Genomic DNA, 22,939 nt, shown 5'->3' with positions numbered 1-22,939 from the left:
AAAACATGGGAGTTTTCCGCTATTTGTGGCAGCACTGATTTAGGTGTTCCAATTCCACTCTGGTTTAAATACCAAATCTATTAGTTGCCACATGGAGAAATAAGAAATATTTTATGTGAATTTAAAACAGTACACCATTTTTCTTTCTTTTATTTAAAGACGTATTATTTTTTTCTATTGGTATATCATTGTTATTACTTAGTTCATATACATTATTTACTTTAAATTTCTTAATTTCGGTTTTGTTCCTTTGCCAGCATATCTATTTCTTTGCATACTAAAATTGCAACCATGTCAGCGTCCAATAAGAATTTGTCATTTGTGTTTTCAATTTTCTAGCCGCTTTTTATTCGTAAAATGGCAGCTGTGCGCGCTCGTTGTATTCGTGATTCCGTTATCCGTTGAATTTTTTCTTTGCGTTACGAATGGTAGACATAAAGTGAATTGAAAAAGTAAAGGTTTCTAATTCTATTATAAAATATAAATTTGAATTAATAAGCGGTGGAAAATATTGAATTAATAGAAGAAAGCACTCCTTTAGCAAAGTGATTCAAATGGAATTTTAATGTACTTTGCAGTGTAAAAACAAAAGTAGAAGACGCTGCTTATTGTTCCGCGAAATTTCCTGCAAAGGATGTAGTGAAATATTGATGGGAGATTGATATGGAGAGTGTGTTGTCTGAAGAAGTTTCAAAGTATTGAATTACAACAGTTTTTAGTGACTAAAAAACAAAAGTATCCTGAAGTTCTTTGGTTTTATTAATGTTTTGAGAAGTGATAAAGTAGTGTAAAGTTTCGAAAGTTGAAGTGTTTTACCGTCTTACTGGAAGGAATTATGTTCAGATAACTTCCTGATTTTCTATCAGACGCTTTGGTACACTTACATATGTACATAATATCCCTTTACTTCAAAGGACGAGATATTTATGAAATGTGCGTATGTGTGTGTTCCATAGAGAGTGTAACACTAACGAAATATAACAACGGATTTGGCAAAACAATCAAACAATTCATACCGGACAGGACGAGAAAAACATTCAGGTACGTGAAACTAATTAAAATTTAGTGAACATTCTAAAAAGCTGAGTTGTAAAAACCGATTTGATTTTTTTCTTTTAAATAAAGTGTATTTGTATTACATTAAGTATATTATATATAGTTACCTATTTTGTGAAAAATTGCCTTTCTTATCCATGTTTGTTAGTTTTGGGGTGAAAGAAAGAATGATATATTCATCCGGCAACCCTATAACGGAGTTACACCCCCAATTTAAGAATATGTCTATGCACCTTTGTATACATATTTGTTTACTGTCTGGAAGTTCATAGCAACTCCATTTGTCGTTCCATATAATTGCACTTTTCAATTCCTGTATGCGCAAGTGCACTTGAAAAACTTATTCTCTGTATGTGTACTATCTACCATTCACCCTTATCGGGATATGGTTGTACACTAATATGTCCTTTGATTTGTCTCTCGGCCGGTGGGTCCATTATGTTGAATGGAGATGACCTATACTATGCGTATTCTCACTTTTATGGTGTCTAATTACATATAAATTAAAGTATATATTAATCAAAAATTAATTCATTAAATTCTATACATATATAAAATTTAAGCTTTTTGTTGTTTATTTTCATTTAACTAAAGCGATGCAAATGAAATTTTTGAAATGACTGCATTTTCAAACAAATTCTCGTCTATTAAAAAGTTGCTTGCCCACATTTAGTTTGCATTTAACAATTATTTTCATATTGAATATGATTGCGTACTTAAATAGGTAAATAAATAAAGTTTTTCACCGGTCTCTCCTCCTTTAAATATTGCAGTATTTCTTTGAGATTGGATAAAACATAGTGGTGTCTAAATTTAATATGTATACATATTTCAGATTGACCCTCCATAGAATAAGCATTTTTTTTAACCGTATTTCAATGTTTAGATGTGTAGAATTTCCGTATATTCCCCAGACACATCCCCAAAACAATTTTTGTTTTAATTATAATACATAGTTGTATTGACATTGCGTATTACTTATCTTCGAGCACTCATTAGTTCGGGTCCTCATCGGAGCCTACTAGGATATTCCTTTTATCAAAATACTAGTTGCCGCCAGTTATATGTAATCATACCTTTTTTATATTAATCTTATGTTATGCAAATTTGTTAAATTTTTTATGAATGTAAATATTGGAAGCGGCTTTTGTGTGCAGACCTGTTCGCACCCATCTATAAAGTGTACAATCGCCCATGCCCATGCTTGTTTCTTCATTTATTTGCATTCACACGTTTTGCTTCGGCCTCTTATCTCTTTACTGAGTTTTGTTTTATTTATTTGTATTCTATTTTTATGTTTTAATACATTTTGCGAGTAGGCCACTTTGCTTGACAAGTGTGGGTCGATTTGTGCGAATTTTACACATACTTGCGCAAGTATAAATATTCGTAGGAAGACTTGTTGTATAATAAATTGTAATATTGTGTTATGTTATTTGTTTTCTTTTCGAGTATTGATAGTTTCGCATGTTTTCTGTGTAGGCACATATGTAGGTGTCTGTCGTATGGGATTTCGACTTAATGTTAGAATAACAAACAACATTTATAAATATGTATTTATGTATGTATGTTATAAAACTATAAATCTGTAAAGGTGATACAGAACATATGCACTAACATGTATATAATTATAATACAAATTTTACGTCACTTTAATGGTATACATATATGTATTGTGATAAGGAGTAAATGTTCATGAAAATGTCAAAATGCAAACAAAACATCATTATTATACAGTTTTGTGAATAATATTCACTTAAATGCAATTGCTTTACATTAACGGTTTCTTGTATTTTTTTTTTTTTTTTGTAGTTAATATTAGTCACCCTAATATATTAAAAAAGAGAAAATAAATAATGATGCAAGAACCTGAGATCAAAAAATGTTGTACTTTTATGCAACAAGTTGAAGAAAAATTTATAAATTAATTGTTTACTTTATAAAAATCTATTTGTCTAGATCTTTGTTAACAGGCACAAATGTTTGTGTGCTAAATTAAAGTATTTAATGCAACAATACATTAAAGGCATTAAATAAATTTTAAAATAGAAGTGAATAGTGCTGAAATGCAGCAGTCTCAGAAGCAGAGGAAAAACCATCAACAAATCCTAAGCTAAAATAAAGTACAAATTGTTGTAAAACAGAATTGGAAAACAGTTGGTTGTGGATGTTGGATGGTCAGTCTGCACTGTGAAAGCAGTGGTGGTACATTCGTATGAATAATTAATGAGTGCACTAGATAAACAGGTACCACCACACTGCAGTTAGAACGCGCATTTGCTTTTCTGTAGAAATATGCGAAATAAATATATGTATATATGTATATGTAAATGCACCTAAGCAACTGTGCACGCCGTGTCGACCTATTACTCGACTGATAAGTTTACATTTCAATGTTTGCATTGCATTAATTGCCTGGAAAGAATTTGAGTGGCCTCTATAAAAGGAAGATAAATCTCATTGTTTTTAAGGTTATAATATAACTGTATTACTACATAGCAGTTATATATTTATATAATATATATAGCACTCAAAAGCGTTGTAAAATCACAGATAATTTGTTGGCTGCGGTTTCTTTATTTCCATTGTAATTTTGCAAAAAATAGCCTTAAGCCCGTTCAAGTAGCGTTCCTCTCCTACTTCGCTAGTTTCGATTTATTTTCCGTTTATACAAAGTCCATACATATCTCCGTATATTAATGTGTTTTTGGTTTTGCGTGGGCGGATATGCGATTTGTTTGGTGTTTATTTAAATGTGCTTGCCCGGCTTCTGGCGTGTGTTGCTTCTTCGCAGCGCCTATGTTTTGCTCCACTTGTACGATTCGCTAGATAATTTTCTCCTAGATTGCGTTTGTTTATAATAAAAGAAAGAAATCTGGCAGGTGTGAAAATTTTATCAACAAATGTTGTGCAAATACTGACTCAATGAAATTGCTTTCCTAGTTCGTTTGTTCGTTCTACGTCAATACTTTTGTGGGAACTATTGTTTTTTAATTTTTTATTTGAAAAGTTGGCAAGTGGTTAGTTGTAATTTGTCTGGCTTGCGGCCTGTATCCAGGTACTAATATTATTTTTTCTTATTTTCATATGTGTATACATATGTAAATCCGCTTTTATGAAAGTGTGAGAATTTTATTACCCAATTTTCAAAGATATTTTTCACTATAACTTATTATGTTCAAACAATTTTTGCGCTTAAGTAATATGTTCTAGATTGTATGTAATATCATTATCAAATATCAAAATAGATTTTTTATATAAGCATTTATCAAATTTGAAATTCTTAAAATTAATTTCTAATGTTTTTTAAAAGAATTTTTGAAAAATTATTCAAAACTACTGGACAAATTTTAAATTCTCTGTTTTTTTTTTTTTAATAGAATACTTTTAAACATAAAGGCATAGTTTTCGCTGTGTATGGTGCAGTGATCCTATATCTTAAAAGGTCGAGTCTATACAAACGGACAGACATACGCGCCCTTATGATTTATATATACATTTCATGTATTCTCCGATGTTTCAAATTTAATATTCCCTGTTCAGGCTAAAAAATTAGAACATAAATACAAAATAGTAATAATTTTTTAATATAAAAAGTTATTATCTCAATATTGTTTCGAAGACAACAAAAAATCTGCGACAATTTGACACGCAATTTATCACACAGCGTCAACTGATGGCTCACACGATCTTTTGGCCGTCGAAGAGACGGCGTGATTTGCGTTTAGTGGGAGTTCGAAGAGCAGCAATGTTAATTTAGTGCTAATTAAAACGCTGCAGGAATCCAATATCGAAATTTTCGAAATTGGGCGTATTTGATTACAGATACATATTTTATACAGTATAATTGTTAATATTTCGTATATGTTGGAGTGTAAAACATTTTCATTCATATTTTACTATTTCGTATATATGGAAGTGTTCATCCTTGCCTCTGTGTTGTGGTAGCACCTCAACAATTTCCATTTATCACGCAAAACTAATTACCTTAAATTGCATTGCGATATGATAAAGTGATTGCTGTAACTTTCTAGAAGCAGCGCAACACACTTATCACTTCGACCGATCGATCGATCACCAGCAGATGGTTGCCACACACACCAATTGCCGCTGTCTGCTGGAAACTTTATCGCTGAACTCTTTTTTATTTTTGTACTGGAAATCAATACCTGCGTTTACAGTGCATTTGCTGTTGTTTGCTTCTTATAGTGTTGTGAATTTGGTTGTTATAGATAATGGTGCATTTCCATTGAACTCCTTCAATGCACACAAAATTATCGATAAGATAGTGTAATTTGATGACAATAACGGAAAACACAAACAAACGTCATATTATCACTATTTTGAAATATTTCTGGAGCCATACATATGTACATATTAGGTGTGTTTACTTGAAAAGGTGTCAAAATGTAAAAAAAAAAATAAATTTCAAACATTGAATTTCACAAACAATTATGTAATATAATAGCGATAAGATATGCTTTTCTGATTTTGAATTTTGATAAGTTGAAAGAAGAGGTGGGTTTTGTTGTACATTAAGAGCAGTGAAGCCACGGACCACCCACATATCATGCAACTGTATGTATTTATGTGAAATCAATATTGCTTTTATGGTTTACAGAGCTTTTTCACTCTAATATTGATATCTAACATTCGGCTTTCCTCTGAGTAGGAGTTTTTCGAACTTTCCTCCTTGCCTAAAGATCGTAGATTAGAGATTCTGTTGACATTTAAGGTTAAATGGAAGAAGTTAATGATCTGGAGATTTTTTTAGGTTAGGATGCTTGTGGCAGTTCCATAAGCTTACTGCCAACCTACGTCTGAAGTGATCTTTCAAGCAACTGAATGTGTTTGGAAACTCTAAAATAGTTGTTTTGTGGGTGGGTAGGGTAAAAGTGGAAGCGGAACGTGAAATTTGTATATGACTTTGAAAAGGATTTTGATTTTCTGGAAATGATAACATTTTAGGCCATAAATACTCTAAAGACGGTCTTCAATGAATGGTAGTGTGGAATGAGAGCTACAACATATTTGTTAAGATTTCGCATTCAGATTCTCATTCTTTTCTGAACATCCACTCGGTCAATAAGAGTTGTATTATTTCAAATTATTACATCGAGGTTTAGTGCTCTACGTTCCCACAACAGCGGGATCTACGCAATAGAAATTGACCCGACGTTGTCATTTTGGCGATCAAACGCTGTTTGAAACGATACGTTTTTAACAACAGTCCGGTAAACGTTGAAACTTCAATTCCATACGTGCTTAGCACCACCTTTATTGCAGGATGGCCAATTAAATTTGAAATAAAATAAGAAATTATCCAACGGAAGTCTGCGACAGACAGCAAAGGCAATTTTCTAACCCAGTTGATACAAAGAGGGTATCGTTACTTCTGCCACTCTAAGACTGGCTTTAAGGAGTAGTGTAATTTTCTGTACAATTTGTTACAAAAACAAAACCAAACAAGCAAAGAACCGTTGAGATTCGTTTCGTGAGAAATAAAGGCTGGTACGGCCGGTTAGTCTGGCTGCCGCTAGCATCCTTTCGAGCTGTTTGGCTTTCACAAACAAAAAATCGGCATATTTTTTTTTATGTTGCGAGCGTGTTGCGCCACGGAAATGCGAGACACACCGGTAGACAAACTTTGGGCTTGTCACTGATTTACATATAAACATATACACTTACATATATACGTACATACGTAGTGTGCTAGCAAAATAATTTCTTGTTTGCTCCACTTCTGCACAATCTGGTTGTGGCTTCTTGTCATATAAAAAGAAATATTTTTCTAACAATGGCCACAACACAACTTTGAAATAGTGTTAGAAATAGAAAGAACTACACTTCATGCATATCGTGGTACAATAAACTCGCAGTTTAAGTTCATCTGCGGATACATATTTATGTAGATAAGGCAATTTAACTTCGGGAGTATATACAAGTATGTATGTATAAATATAATCTTGTAACTGTGGCTTCGATAATATATTGTAGTAACGGTTCCCAGTATTTCTACACTACATGCAAATATCTGAAGTAATTTGGAATGTTTCAAAAGTAATATTTGAGTAACCTTCAATATAGAGCGCTTAGATTGTGTTGGCTTCAAGCTATGGATTTAGCCACTTATTTCAGATACTATCATCCTGAATTCGTTGTGTGATATAACATGATTACATGATTTTATGAAGGTATACATACGACTTTATGTGCCCTTGCAACATTTTCCTTCGGTATATGCCGTTCTGGCGGGTGGGTCCATTTTCAAATAATTTATAAGATGTTCAGTTTCATTACTTTTTGTATATGTGAACGTATTCCATAAATTGTGATCGCGAGACTTGCTTTACAAATACATAATTACAAAATCATCTATAAACTCGCTTTAAAAGAACAGACAGGCATTTTCAATCAACTGTTGTCTTTTAAGAAAACATTTCAATTCGTTAGCGATAAGCAATTCGAAATGATAAAAAACATATACTTGAAAGTCAAACCATAAATGCATTTAGTTATTTACAAATGTACATACATTTATTATTAACAAAATCATTCACTGATTTGTTCAAATATTTATTAACCATTTGTTGAGACCGTCACTTTTTGCAATTCAACGGGATGAAAACAGCTGTTGTCTGCTGCTGCTTTAATGGAAATCAAATGCTTCCAATGTTTATATGCATGCGTTAAGTGTAAAGCTAATAGTGTATTGACAAACTGTATGGACACTTCTGTTAGGTTGAGTGCGCTGAAATGCACATTTTCACTAAATGTATGCGTATGAATGTACACGTTGTACACATACATACATACATATATACAAACAATCTCACAAACGTGCATTTAGTTATCACACATTTGAATATAAAGCTTCCATTTTCATTTGCTATGTCACTGCTATTTCATATTTGTTGCTTCGACTAGCTTATGTTAAACATTTGTTTATTTTTTCACACTATACACCCTGTAGAATAAGAGCATGAACTTTGTTGGGAAATTCGCTTTCACATTTGACAACTGGAAAATGTCAATAGGCTGTGAGAAAAATAAATTAAAACCGATTTTTGAATTGGTTCCAATCATAGAAGTATTAAGCTAATATTTACCTATGTGAAGTGGTATTCACATGAAAGTGTTATATCATGCAGCTAAGTGTTTTTGGTACAATTTTCGTTGATGGAAATTATGTGTTTCAATGAGACACATCAATGAGCATAATTTGTTTGCATTATCTCTAAATCACATACTATTATTTTACGCCTTGAACATCCAGAAGGGTTGCAGAAAATATAATTGATATTTCAATTAAACTGAACCATTCAACTGGTTCTTGTTTAAATTATAATGTTATCGAATATAAAAAGCAAACATTATCATAACATTTCCTCAGCCTTTGTACTCGTATAAACAGAGGATATGTTTATTAATTAGAAATTGTTGACCTGGCAGAAAAGCAACGAGCAGTTGTCGACTTGAAGTTAATTTACTAACTCTGATATTATTTACTATAATATATATAATTTTCTCACATAAGAACGCATACTTATTGAGTGACCACTTTACTTCCTTTCTTCCTTCCTGTTTGTTGACATGAAATCATTACTTCGATATAGCAATATATCTTCCAAGGTATGGAACGCCGAAAGCCACTTTATGCTTTTAAATTATCTGGCTAATTTAGGTAAATATATAGAATGAAGCAGTGGCAGTGGTAAAATCTGATTGAGGCAAAAAAATACCACATACACCGAACGCCGGGTGCCGTCGAGCAGTAAACGGTAAGCGGCTGTTGCAACATTGTATTGTTGCCGCCGTTGTTGCTGCTGGCTGCTACTTCTTCGGCTATAGATCACATCACGAAACGCTACGTGACCGCACAATGAAGGGAAAATTTTCACAATTAGCTTGTCGGCGAAGTTCTTCTGGCTGATGGCCTGTTTATTTGCCTCACTGACTGGTTGCATTACCTTTTCTTCACATTTATTTTATTTATTATACTCGTACATGTAAACTTCTGTGTATGTTTGCCCGTATGCTGAGCAACAGCGAATCGCAACATCATTGTCGGCGTGACGTACCCTGGCATTTACTTCGTAACGTTTTTATTTTCATTTTTCAATATAGTACCACATATATATTATATTTTTTTTTTATGTCTTGTGAATGATGCTGAAAACATTGCCGATCCTAAAACAGCTTCTTACCTACCCGTTTATGCTGTGTATAATTTCATTGGCTCATTCATCATTCGTGTGGCCCTGTGAACTCTTCACCTCAGCCATTTTCTGGCATTTGCTGTGTGCGCCTTTTCTTTTGCCGATTTTATTGGAAAATACTTCAGTGGCAAATTTTTTTATTTCAGTAATAAATTTAAATATAGATTTTTATGTTTTTCATTTTGGAGCAGCAATCACGTGTTGAATTTCTTTCATTCGCTTTTTATATTGTGCTGTATATATATTTTCAATTGTATGCTTTAACAATTTTTTACGGCTTAAACATTCAATTCTTCGCTTTTTCACGGCGAATTAGCGCGGAAGTTTCTTTCTATTGCTTTGATTTCATTTCTATTATTTTCAATGCATACATAGTACTGCCAACTGCAAGGAACGGTGTGCAAAAGTATTTTTCTATTTATGCATACATACATATATGTATGTAAGTAAATGTATAAGTAATGTCTTCTAGCTGACGATCGCTTTTCGCTCTGGCTTCGACTGCTGTAGTTTGAATAATTTTCTGTATTGAGCGTTTAATTTCCGGGGTAAGTGTGTTAATATGAATACCCTGCAGTAATGTACTTATATATGATTTGAGTTAGTTTAATGTAAAAAATAAGAAAAATCTTTAACTTTTGCTGAAAGCTAAAATACCCTTCACAAATGCAAAGGATAACATACAGAAATTTTCATAGATAACTTTGTTTGGCAGTGTTGTGCTATAGTGACCAAATCTGAAAAATTCGTCGAAGACCTTGAAAAATATAACACGCCAAATTTCGTGAAGATATCTTGTTAAATAAAAGAGTTTTCTTTACAAGTTTTGAATTTTAGTTTAACAGTTTATATAGCAGATATATGGGCCCGTCTGCACAATTTCAAGGGAGTTTATAACATTGCCTTCAAATATAATCCACACAGAATTTCTTGAAGATATCTTGCTAAATAAAAAAGTTTTTCATACAAGGTTCTGATTTAGATCTTCAGTTTGTATGTTAACTATATGCTATGTCACCATTATTTCATTCTGGGCATTACAAACTTCGTAGCAAACTTAAACCTGTACGGGGTACACAAAATATATCCACTTCAAATTAGAAAATTTGTTCCTCCTTTTTTGCTTTCCTTTGCCATTTTTCGTTTTCATTTTTAATCGCAACCATTTACAGTTTGTAAATATGTATTTTTGTATGCATGCAGTTGTGCTTCTGTGTTTGATGTTTTAATTTCTGGATTTTACCCGGAGGATTAAGACACGCGCACTTGACGTTCTCTTTTAAAATAATCATTTAATAACTTTCTGGGTCACGCTTTTGCTTGGCTATGCCTGCTGCGCTGTCATTTTACCCGCGTTGCCAATTTGAGCCCATTTCCCGTAAGTTTCCTGCTTATTCAGCAGTTTTCATAATTTCGCAAAAAATTTTCCTGACTTTAGCCTTGTGCAATTATTTTTGTGCCAAAAGATTTAAGTATAATATTTAAGCGCCTTTTAAGCGTCTTAATGAATGTGTCAAGAAATTTTAAGCCTTTCATTTTGGCTGGTTTGTCTGGCAAGAGACGTGCAATTAAAATGGCTTTTCCAAAATTAGAACACATCTTTATGCCAAAAGCAATATTTATGATCTCATCTTGCAATATAGTATAAGAGTTTTGTTCACCTAACGGTTGTTTGTATCACCTATATCTAATCGAGAATGACCGAGGTGGTATTTGCGGGCTTTATACGAGCCATTGTCAAAAATTGTTCAAACCCCTAGATACCGCATATGTTGACCCCTGCACTTATTGTTGTCTTTCGAGTCAATACTTCCGTTTGCCACCATATAATAGATTGTCAAAAAAGTCGGTATTTGTTTTTTGTTTTTTTCTTATTTTATAACGGTTTGATGACTCATGCCCAGTTCTTGACCGATGCTACGGCTGTTACTATGCCGGTCTCTTTCGACCAATTCAGCGATTTTATCGCAATTTTCGACGACAGGCCTTCTTCGACCACCTCTACACCAGAACGAAAACGTTGAAACCGTCGTTGTGCGGTGGAAATGGAAACTGTATTGGGTCCATAAATTACACAAACTATATTGGCGGCTTGAGATGCATTTTTGCCTTTATCGCAGTAGATACTATAAAATATGCCGTATTTTCTCTTTATTTTGCTCCATGTTTGCGACGCTATAACTCACGAACGACTTAAAAGAAACGACAATCAATCAAACCCGTGTTAGCGCGTGAAATGAGTGAGTCCACAAAGGTATAGCATGACCCAATGCGACGAATAAAACGAAGAACGACGCGCACTCAGCGCCAACTAGCGAAAATACCGCAAGACTTTTTGGACAACCTAATATATACATAATATATAGTATAAATTTAAAAATATTAGTAGTTAAATATAGTAGAAATTTTTCGATTACAACCGTACTTAGCTCTTCCTTACTTCTTTATATACATATATATTTATTACTATTAAAACTTAATCACATATTTCCCCATAATTCAAATCGAAGCTTGCAGTGAGAGAACAGCTCATTCCAAAGTCGTAGCGAATAAGAACTGGAGCTTATCTTTAAATTTCCTTTAATACTTGCTAGCAGAACAATTTTCAAACACACATAGAATCAACAAGTTTCTATAATTATATTTCTTTTTGTAAGCAATTTGTATTCATATTTATGCGCTGATAAGCACATAGCAAAAGAAAATGGATGTACTTAGTGGAAAAAAGTAGCGAAAGTGCACAACGCCTGTTTCGACGAAACAAACTCTAGCCTAGTAAGCAATCGAAAGCCACAACACAAGCTTAATCAATTTAAGAAAAAATTAAGCAAATTTGCAAAAAAAAAAGTGAATAACGTATCTTGAAATGAGTAATATTTTGTAAATAAAAAAGTTATTCTGTTTGTGGTTACCAATTGCATTTGCATAAACATTTATCAAACAATATAAATATAAACATGAACTATATATGTACATACATATATTTGCTCCACAATTTCCATGTTAGTTCCAAACTTAATATATCTGTTTTATTTATTATTGCTTCCTTATATGTACGAGCAACATTTTTTACACAATTTATTCCCTAACATCACAACTAAATCAAAATTGTTACGTCTCCACAGCTTGTGTCATTTTGACCCTCTCCCTTTCCATTTCCGCACGATCCACACTCAGAGGAAAGCGTTAAACAGCAGACCACTCGTACATTACTTGCCACGAACACTCGTATTTCCGTTTCGTGCAACAATTTCCTTCAACTGTGCGCAACTGCATGCTGGTTAACGCTTCACACTTTCTTCACACACACCACCAGCGCACAAGGCACACAAAGTAAGCATGTAGCAGCCTCAGGCGCGTGGGGAAAATATAGCTAGACTAGGTATATTTATATGTGTGTAAGTAAATATACATACATATATGTACATTTAAGTAGGCATCGTTGTCTTCTTTTCATTTGTTTCGCCTTCAGCACGCAATTTACACACTAAAATTTTATGGGTTGGAGCGGTGCCTACGTTGAGCGGGGAGCCTCAAAGTTGCCGCGCGCTCCAACACACTCATACTCAGCAGATGATTTATTATGTGTGAAGTTGGCGATGATTGAATTTTATTCCGCTTTTTGTTTTACTTTACTTCACTTTGACTTGCTTTGCTACGTTTGTGTTTGTTGTTGGCGGCAATGCGCTGCCATCCATCGTTTGCGTTCTGCCCGCATTTTACTTTGACGTTTAGATGTCAAGCTTTTTACGTGGTGGCCGCACAATGCTTCCATGTTCGTGAATATACATTTTTTACATATGTACATATGTATGTATATAATTTATGTATGTTTTTCTGCACTATTTCACTGCTGTTGTTTTGTTCTGTAACTATTTTTATTATATTTAAACACATATGTAAATACATAAACATATGTATGTCTTCCCTTATTGTTCTATACAATTTCCTGTAATTTTTTATAATATATGTTTGTGCATATTTTATCATTTATGTATATTTTTCCTCCCCTTTAATGTTTTTCTACTACCATCACTTGCCGCCCCTCGCTTGCTCAGCTACCACAAAGTTTATCTCAAGAGGTCATTTACATTCAGTCATTGTCTTTGCATCAATTTTCCACTTCTTTGCATGCTTTCTTTTATTGCTTTTCTTTCTAAATATGTTCTATACGGCTATTATCAACACTCATTTCCTCAAGACAATGATTTTCTGTGCAATTTTCTGCAGTTACCAATTTACTTTTTCCTTCTTAACATAACTTGTGTTCTCTGAGTTGCCCTGCATTTTTTGTATTCATTTGTTGGTATTTCTTATGTGTCAGTTCACCTGCGAATTGTGCATTTCTTACACACTTGCATGTTAAAGTGCATTTACTTTTAAACAAATGCAAATGTTATATATGTGTATATACATATTTACATACATAAGTATGTACATATATGCCTATATTTGCTGCTAATGTGTAAAATATTTTCTTTCTGCCATTAGACCGCATAAGGGCCTGTCCGTTGAACTTTAATTGATCTCGACAAGTACTTTGCTGTGTCTCCTCAATTTGTTATACTTTGATTTCTCCCCAAATGCCTTCTTGACAGCTGCTGTCAATTTGATCAAATTACACAATTAAAGTTTGTGTGTTTTAAGTAAGCTTTTGTGTATGTAGGTGAAAAATCTTAATTGCTCGTAGTCTCAACTTTACCTAAAAAGGGCTAACATTTTTTATATAAGTGTATGGCGTGACAATCAAACATAAAGCTAAATTTTTTAACCACTATGCAGTTGGTCTATAAGTTTTTATGGTCATATGTTGTAAACTTGCACTTGGTTCCTTGTATATATTTTTCTTGCTTTTTTACATATACAATATTTATATGCTTTTATGCAGGTATTAGAGATATATTTACACTTTGCTTTATCTACTTCTTTTGCATCTTAACGACCTTCCACATGCTCGTGTTATTGACCACTCACTCACTGGTCATTAATTTCAAAAACTTTTTCATTCCCACATATTCGTGTATCTTTTCGTGCTACATTTTCATTTGAAATATCAAAACAATACAACACTTTTGGTCTGCTAGTTTATTGCATTTACATGTCTTTTTTTTAATTAATTTTTCGTTTGCGACTTATGATCATTGAAGATTTGAAATTTCACGCCATTGACGTGTTTGCGCAAAGTGAAATTAATATTTTTGCTTTCGCGTGATATGTATACAATATACATATGTATATGTAGTTTTTAAGATCTACCTTGATTTCTATAATCTTATATTTTTATATAATGCTAGTTTGTCAAAAAAGTCTTGCGGTATTTTCGCTAGTTGGCGCTGAGAGCGCGTAGTTCTAGTTTTATTCGTCGCTAGCACGTGTATAAAGAGAAAATACATATTTTACAGTACTACTACGATAAGGGCAAAAATGCATGTCAAGCCGCCAATAAAATTTTTGCAGTTTATGGACCCGATACATTCCATTACCACCGCACAACGATGGTTTCAACGTTTTCGCTGAATTGGTCGAAAGAGTCCGGCATAGTAGCAGCCGTAGCATCGGTTAAGAGCTGAGCATGAGTCATCAAAAAAAAAAAAAAATTTTATGAACAATTGAAAATTCAATAAAAATACCGCAAGACTTTTTTTGACAACCTAATATGTTCTGTAAAAGTCTTCGTAAATGAGAGCACTAAATTTGATTTGAGAATTAAACTTTTTGTTTGTGAAAAAAGGAATTGGCGTTGAATTTGACAATGTTAACAGCTGACTGTTGATCGGAACAGTGTTGCATTAAAAAAATATATTGCAATTTAAATAAAAAATTTATGGATTTTTCTTAAAATCAAGTTTTTAATGGAATAATAAGGGAACTTGGTCCCACCACTATTTTGAAAAAAAAACATCCAGTTTTGTTGCTTGTTGCATATTAATCTAGTTTTTGAACGCAATTTACTACATGACTGTTAAAATACACTAAATTCGATTACGCTTGTATAATGGCCCAAAAAGCAAAACTAATGAACGGAACATATTTTTCCATTGCCGCAACCAAAAATTCAATTGCCGTCTACAAAACATGGTTGTGGATGCATGCGTCAAGCATTTAATTGAAATGCAATTGCAGTGCATATCCCTTGAGCCCAATTTCCAGGCGCTCTGCTAGCATAAGCTCCCAATTTGTGTTGCACAATTGAAATATGGCCAGCAAAAAGGCCCTCTGAGACGCAACAATGCAGTTATGACCCATTCCCTGCCGCGCCGCAGCGCACAGTTGCACATTTTCATAAATTCATTCTTCATTTGACTGCCCAGTTGGGAATATGTCCCACCATACACTTCTCTGCCCGGCATAGATATTCGTACTCGCTGCCCATATTCGTTCGTCAAAACATATTTACAGTCGTCTATAACATTAGTAATGCATTTTCTGTATATTGACAAGGCTCGTAATGTAAAATGTTAAATACTACGACTTGCCATAGTCACATTTTAATATATATACATAGCTTCATGTAGGTGTAGTGACAAGGTGGCCGCCTAGAAAAGGGGCCAACACGTTCACGCTTTGGCCTTCTAAGCACATCGGTCGACTAGACGGACAAATGACTTGGCCAAACTCTCTTCCGCTAACTGCTTTTGTACACAGCGAGTTGCGCCTTTGCGCTTTTATGCGCCTCAATTGTCTGGCTGCATATGTACATACAAATATCGGTTTGTATGGGCTTGCACTTGCTAAGTTAAGCTATTATATTATTATTATTTATGTGGTAATTATTAACATATTCTATTGTCATATTTTCTACTGTTCTTTGCTGTCTTCAAGTGGCCGTAGAGTACGTGCAAAGTTAGTAACCATACTATTTATTTTGTAAATGCGATGTTTCTCAGCGTGCTGCTGCATTAAAAGTATAATTTAAAGAAACATTAAAGATTTATTAAAAAAATCACTAAATTTTAAGAAATTATTGCTCATAAAATAGATTATAAAAAACTTAAACTTGAAACTCAACCGCTAATAAATTATTTTTTTCTTTTCAACTGTTTTCTGCGATTAACAAAATAAAAAAAAACGACACCCTGTAAACTGTTCTGCGAAGTCCCTTTTTATTTGTTCAGAAAGCTGATTGCATCCCACATATAATTAAAATTCATTTAAATTCAGCGTATTAAAATGTATTTATACAAATTTGTTTGCCTCACATGCTGCACACACATACATAAACTATGTGTGTAAATATAAAACTGCATACAGCCAAAAAAAATGCAGCGTATGCAGCGAAGAATTACAACAACTCGCGTATGTTTGCTTATGTAGGTCACAAAGAAACCGTGAAAGTGCATTGATTATTTGCTCGATTGCCTGGCTGGCTGATTGGCTGACTGCAGAGCGTTTGCCGTTTGTTTTTGACGGCGCAGTTGCCTTGCCGCCTATCGCTTGTGCTTCTATCAGCGGGCACTCCAGCCGCCATACTTCTGTGATAAAAGCTTAATAATTCATGTAAACAGTTGCTTTTGTTGTTATCATGCCACATATTGTTTTTATAGTTACTGTGTTTTTTTCTTTTTTTTGTTTTTCGCTTGTACCACAAATGCTGCATAAAGAGCCACTTGAAAGGCCAAAGCCGAAATCGAACACGCACTTTGCCATTAAGCATAATTAAGCATATTTTACGACCGGTCATTATATTTACTAAATGGACTTTAACAAACACAAAAAGAGCACACACTTGTGTGTGTGTTTAGGTGTGAAAGCTTAATTACTTTTCCATATATGAAATTTCGTTGCTTGCTCGAACGTTGTGTTCGGCAGTGCATTGCACTTTGGCGCATTTTTTGTTTTTGTTCTTGCTAAATTATAGTTTATTTTCTAACGTCGAAGTAATGATTAATTTGTGGTTAATAATATTGGTATAAAATAATAAATTACTGTTTACTTTTATAGCAAATTTATTGCCAAAGTGCGAGTCAATATTTTTAAGCTTTCGAAGTAGTGGGTGAAAAAATAGAAAATTATATTTATATACATATATGTATATATGTTTTTTTTTTATAAATGTAACCACTTTTTAAGTTATCTTTTTACTGCTTTGAAATAGTTTTTTTTTTTTTTGTTTTTTTTTTTAATACATAATTCTCATAACAAGAGAATTAAAACCCTCTCAAAAAATATTTCAAGATAATTTCTTTACAACCTTTTTATTTTAATTTCGAATTCATACAAAAAAGTATTTGCCGCTGCTAGTTCTACAGTTGTTTTTTGCAAATTTCAACGTAGTTCCTACGTAAATGATCTGGCGCCATCTAAGCAAACAATCTAAGCTGCCGAATCGCGCTGGCTGTGCGTGAATGTGTTTCTCACTACTGAAACTTTGAACGAGCGAAGAATTTCTTTTTCAACATAAAGAAACCGTTTCCCACCACCTTCAGCACTCCCTCATTTCGATCAGATCACAATCTGTTCTAGATCACAAGGCATACGCATACATACAGAGATATGTACGTGCGCATGTTCCGTATGAATAATTAATTCCTAATTTACTCCGCAGACTGCTCAGAACCGCTTCATAACCTCACTGCCGTCGCCTGCAAGACAATGATTAATTTTCGTATTTGCTCTCTCTTCTTGTCTTTACAGAATTAATGATCAATTTCATTTTACGATAACAATAGCGCAAACAACAACAACAACAGCAGCAAAAGCATGAAAATAAACACGCGAACAACCAGCAGAATAGCAACGAAACCAAAACGATTCCCTCAAGTGATCTGAACGAAAATGTCGAACAAACAACAAAAACGTAAAGAACAACCAAAATCAAAATAATAAAAAAGTATAAAAATAATAAAAACATTTGCGTCGAAGAAATTGTGAAGAAGGCATTGGTGAAGAAAAAGCAAAACAAAAAAATTAATCTAACCTAAAAATAATTAAAAAGCTGAAGCAACAGCATAAAAAATACGAACAAAATAAATAAAGTCATTCAATCAAAGAAAAATATAAAAATGTCGAAATGTCAAAACAATTCCAATAATTCGGCGCAGCTTTTAATGCGCTGCATTTTCAGAGCAGATATAAGCGGTTGAGCCACCACCCTCCACCGCTAAAAGCGCTCCGCGTCGATTGATGTGCGTTGATATAATATTTGTGGAGGAAAAAATCTGCGAATGACGAAATTAAGCGACGCCGCTAATAAATAAAGGAAACGCATAACACCAGTAATAATAATAATAATAACGAAGTGCTAGCAATTAGAGGCAATTAACGTAATTGTTGAAAATTGTCAAAATATTCTTGACAACCGCGAGAAATATTAGTAAAAAAAAATAACCGAAAAGTGTTGCCTCAGTGTTTCTACTTTGAGGTGAAGTGATTTCCTTTTGTTTTTCAAAACGCAAATATAGTGTATTTATCACAATGGATTTGAGCTTAGAACGCGACAGCAGCTCTGCGCTGGGCAGTCTCTTTCAGCAGATTATCAATGATTTGAAGGTAAGTCGTCATTTTTTATTCTAAATTAATGTGCTTTATTTATATAAAAAATTTCATCGAACTTAGGCATTTCAAACACTTTTTTATATTCTCATGGACTCTAAATAAATTTATTAATAATGAAATTGAATTATTTATAATATGGACATAAAAAAAAACTTGACATCGGCTGCACCGAACTATAATATCATTCATAGCTACATTTCATTAAGCATCTTGAGTTTGATTGGCTAGTTTGAATGATAGATATATGATACGGTCATTATGCTAAATTTCGTGAAGATATCTTGTCAAACAAAAAAAATTTCCATACAAGAATTTATTTTTAACTGTTCGGCTTGTACTATATGATATGGTGGTCCGATATCAGCGGTTCCGTTAAATGAACAGCAAGAACAAAAATTGCTTAATGGTCAGAGAAAGATTAATTTCGGCCATATCCTCAAGTTGACTGTTCCTTAACTGTACTGTATGTACAAGTCGATCCAGGTCCCGCCGAGGGTCATGATTCGATGCCATGTGCTCAAAAGTAAACGGCAATACGCTAATCAGAATTCGGACACAACTAACTTCAGACATGCACTGATCGCCATTCAAAGTGGAGCCATAAACATCCACTCCTTCTTAGTTAATTTTGAACTTGGTGTCAAACCACCATCCATTGCATACGACGAGATAGAGTTGCCGAGAGAAGACCTTTGTTCTGGATACCGTAGCAGATTAAACTCCTACTTATCCAGAATTCAAGACACCATTTCTTTGCACGCTCAGCTAATACTAGACATCTGACAACCCTACTCATATGATCCGACTCCATTCACACAGCACGTTTCCTGGATCTACCATTGAATGATCTCGATTACACGTTATCTCAACCTTACCATCCTATATGCGATTTTGCGCTCAACCTTACCTCCGGGGACTAGATAACCATTACAGAAACAACAAACGACGTAGAAACTACTTCAGATTTAACAGCGTAATGCATTGTTTTATAGTGATCTCACAGTTGCAGTTATTATCCGGAGTGAGTAACCTCTTTAAGCAAATCGTGCTTTTTTGTTACCTTCTCCTTCATGGTTGCCATTTTTGAAGAACCTTGGCGTTGCTCATAGAAAACTGACGTGAAATTTTTGAGAGTCGCCATCAAAGTAGAAAAGTATCAATATACAGGTTCTAAGCTATCTTCGGTTCGTCTTCCAACACTAAGAATCGTTTCATTGACCGATATTGTTTTTTTTTTTTGGGCATTCTTCTGAATCGACTTTATCCAAACGTGATTAAAAACGAAAATTTCGCGTTCGATTCGGAATATGCTATCCGATAGAAAATTTGCTCCTGCGTTAGTAGTGTTAACAGCTAGGAAGACAAAGCCATTCTCGGTCCGGTCTCGTATTTATAAAATGTGCTAAAGTAAGTTTTAGCAAATGTTTACCTTTGTTGTGATTTGTATTTAGTTTCTTGAAGATGCTCTGAATATTTGTGACCAGATTTCCATCCACCGTTTTGGAAATTACAAAAGGGTAACGTCCTTTAACAGTGAAATGCACAAGCTTCTCGACTGCTGCATCCATTATGCTTTATAAATTCTGCCTCTATATGTCCTCTTTATTTGTCTAAAGGCCGAAGTCAAGTTTGTGTACACATATTTGCTCATATTCATAAAAATATCAAATAACCAAACAAGTGAACGACCACGCACGGTAGGGGTACCTCAGTTCCTTTGTTTATCTTCGTCATATACGCTGTGCGTTAATTTTGTTTATTCTAAGACCTCACAAAGTGCAGTCAAAAATTTTGTAATTCAGTGCACAGCCCGTGACAACAGCTGAGGTCTATAACAAAAAACAAAGTCAAAATCAGAAAGTGAAATGAAAGAATAACAGGAATTGTGGCTGCAAGGTCAAAACAGTCGCTCCTGGTCTCTGTGTCTCTGTCGCTCGGCGTGCATTCAAGTGTCCAATGCACGGCTGCCACTCGAGTCGGTACAGATGTTTTCGAACATATGATACGAAAAATGCCAGAAAAAACACGAAAAACATTCTAATAAGAGCTGTTGCACACAAGAAAGTTATACGAAATTGGTAAACAAAACATTTGACGTTTAATATTTGTGTGAACGTATGTGTGCATATTGCTTTTTGTGTGTCATTTTCAATATTTCTCACGCATGCATTGTGAATGCCGCAGGCGTTTTTGGTTTCTGCCTTATTTTATTTTGCTTTTTTGCTTCTCTTCTTTTTTCAAATTATTTTGGCTGGGAATCAAAGGGTACGCACACACTCAATATAACAAGCCCGCAGGTAGATATTGATTTATAAAATTGTTTTCTGCTCATTTGTATAGAAGTATTAAGTATTAATAATAGCAGAAACACCAACAAAAAACATTAGGAAACGCTAATAGCGGCATATAATTAATTGTTGGTTGTGTGGCCATGTGGTTTCCAGCTGCTCGGAAATTGAATTGTTATTAAATTTCGTCGTGACCTTGAAAAACAAATGCAAGGAAATTAATTTATTTGGTGAATCACACTTAAATTGGCTGCCTTGGTATACCGAAATTACTGCAATTATTGAGAATCATTAATTAATTAAATCCTCTCAAGTTCTTTCTGCCAATAGATGGCGCTATATTCAGCAGTTTTAGTTTCTGGCATTAAACGAATGTCTCGAAGTTAGTTTGTGATCATTTCAAAGACGGCAGTTACTATTCTAACGCAAAATAACTCTTGTCAACAGATGCTACTTCGAACTGAGTAAGCAACTGAGAAGTGAAGTCCTCTCTCCAGGAACAAAGACCAAATTCTGCAAGTAACTAATCATCCCCGTCCACCTAATATTGTGCATTTTTTCAGAAATATTCTGTTGCATGGATTTTTATATTAAAGACGTTCAACTCTTAATCTCAAGAAAAAGCTATGAAATAATCCACAAAATTTACTGTTAAACACTCATAAGACCTACATATGTACATAGGTAGGTTAGTGTCTAACAAAATCAAGATGTTGTACGAAAAAGTTTCTTATTTGGTGCGGACTATTCTCCAATGCATCCTTACAATATCCGAAGAAATCATACTAAAGCATATGCGTGTGTTTTCGTTGATCGCTAGTGTGTCCAAAAATCCGATTTCTCAATTTAAAGTAAAGTCGCGCATAGGTCCAGAAACTCAGAAACTCCCATGTTAGTTAGGATTTTTAACAATAGGGGAGTTAGATCTAGTAGTATACTACATTAAACACTGCAATTGTTCTGCCTTTATTTAAAAACTGTCTTATTAAAAAAATTACGGATTAGAATCCGTTGTAAGAGAGTCAGATAGAACCATTGTCGAATTCGACTCTAAAAATCATCATAATTCTTATTTTTCCAGAAGGCACCCTTTTTTGTTCTTAAAAAAATACGATAATATAATATAAATAATATAGTTCGACCAGAGGCTTCCTCAGAAGTTTCGTTACCAGTGAATTGTCACTAAACTATGTCGGGTACTGGCGTTGATCATCGGCCAAGTTGTTGGTATAGTTGTTAAAAATACTTTTCAGATCAAAACATTCGAGGCAATGGTTATATACGTATACATTTCTAAAAGTTCCAATATTGTCGGTTCCTAATATTATATGTTTGAATTATTTCAACGATCTTATTGTTCGGGCCAGTGTACATGTGGATTCGACTATCAAGAATGCCAACTAGGGGCGTGTGGGCTAAGGAAGATTGGAGAAACAGTTTTTTTTTTTTKTCAAGAACATTAACGTTAGCTTCAGGATACTAGATCACTGTAAGTTGTATTTCTCAAGCAGAAATGGCTGCAATTAAGAGAGCGATAGATTCACTGCTTCGAAGTGTAACTTCATACACAGAGGTTTGCATTCAATCCAATAGCAAAACGGCAGTACTGAGCTCGCTGAGAGCGCCTTAATGTTAGACATCTGTACCTAAATCTAGTCAAACTGCAACCTTTTTTGAGTTCAGTGCGACAATTTCGATGTTTGGTTGTACTTTTGTTAAATAAGGATGAAGCAGCGATTTTTTTCTTTTGCTTCAAGCAGTCGATGTGAAATGAAAAGACTTCGAAATAAATGAAATATTTCGTCCTAATTGAAATCAATCGGTCGGTAAAAACCAATTCACATCAATTTCAATAGGTTTATGGAACATGCCAAAATATTT

General features: G+C 33.9%; 1 protein-coding gene and 1 long non-coding RNA gene across 17 annotated transcripts in view; both read left to right on the top strand.

Moving 5' to 3' along the window:
* Window positions 1-252: 252 nt before the first annotated feature.
* On the top strand, window positions 253-17,977 carry LOC108971224. Its single transcript, XR_001993534.1, has 2 exons — window positions 253-1,041; window positions 17,910-17,977. It is a non-coding gene; the product is annotated as an uncharacterized LOC108971224 (long non-coding RNA).
* Window positions 17,978-18,231: 254 nt separating this feature from the next.
* LOC108971223 (AF4/FMR2 family member 4) overlaps window positions 18,232-22,939 on the top strand; it is a 118,426-nt gene continuing 113,718 nt past the window's right edge. For 13 of the 16 annotated variants that reach the window (XM_018937137.1, XM_018937147.1, XM_018937145.1 and 10 more), the window contains exon 1: window positions 18,690-18,764. In XM_018937137.1, the coding sequence (XP_018792682.1) occupies window positions 18,690-18,764 (75 nt within the window). Of the gene's footprint in view, window positions 18,765-22,939 lie in introns of all 16 variants that reach the window. The other 3 variants (XM_018937134.1, XM_018937133.1, XM_018937132.1) reach the window with 1 other exon arrangement.

Source organism: Bactrocera latifrons, unplaced genomic scaffold (genome assembly GCF_001853355.1).
Source record: "Bactrocera latifrons isolate USDA-ARS-PBARC rearing strain unplaced genomic scaffold, ASM185335v1 scaffold_33, whole genome shotgun sequence".
NCBI classification, from domain to species: domain Eukaryota; kingdom Metazoa; phylum Arthropoda; class Insecta; order Diptera; family Tephritidae; genus Bactrocera; species Bactrocera latifrons.
Note: the sequence above shows the minus strand (reverse complement) of the source record. Positions and strands in the feature narration are given on the sequence as shown.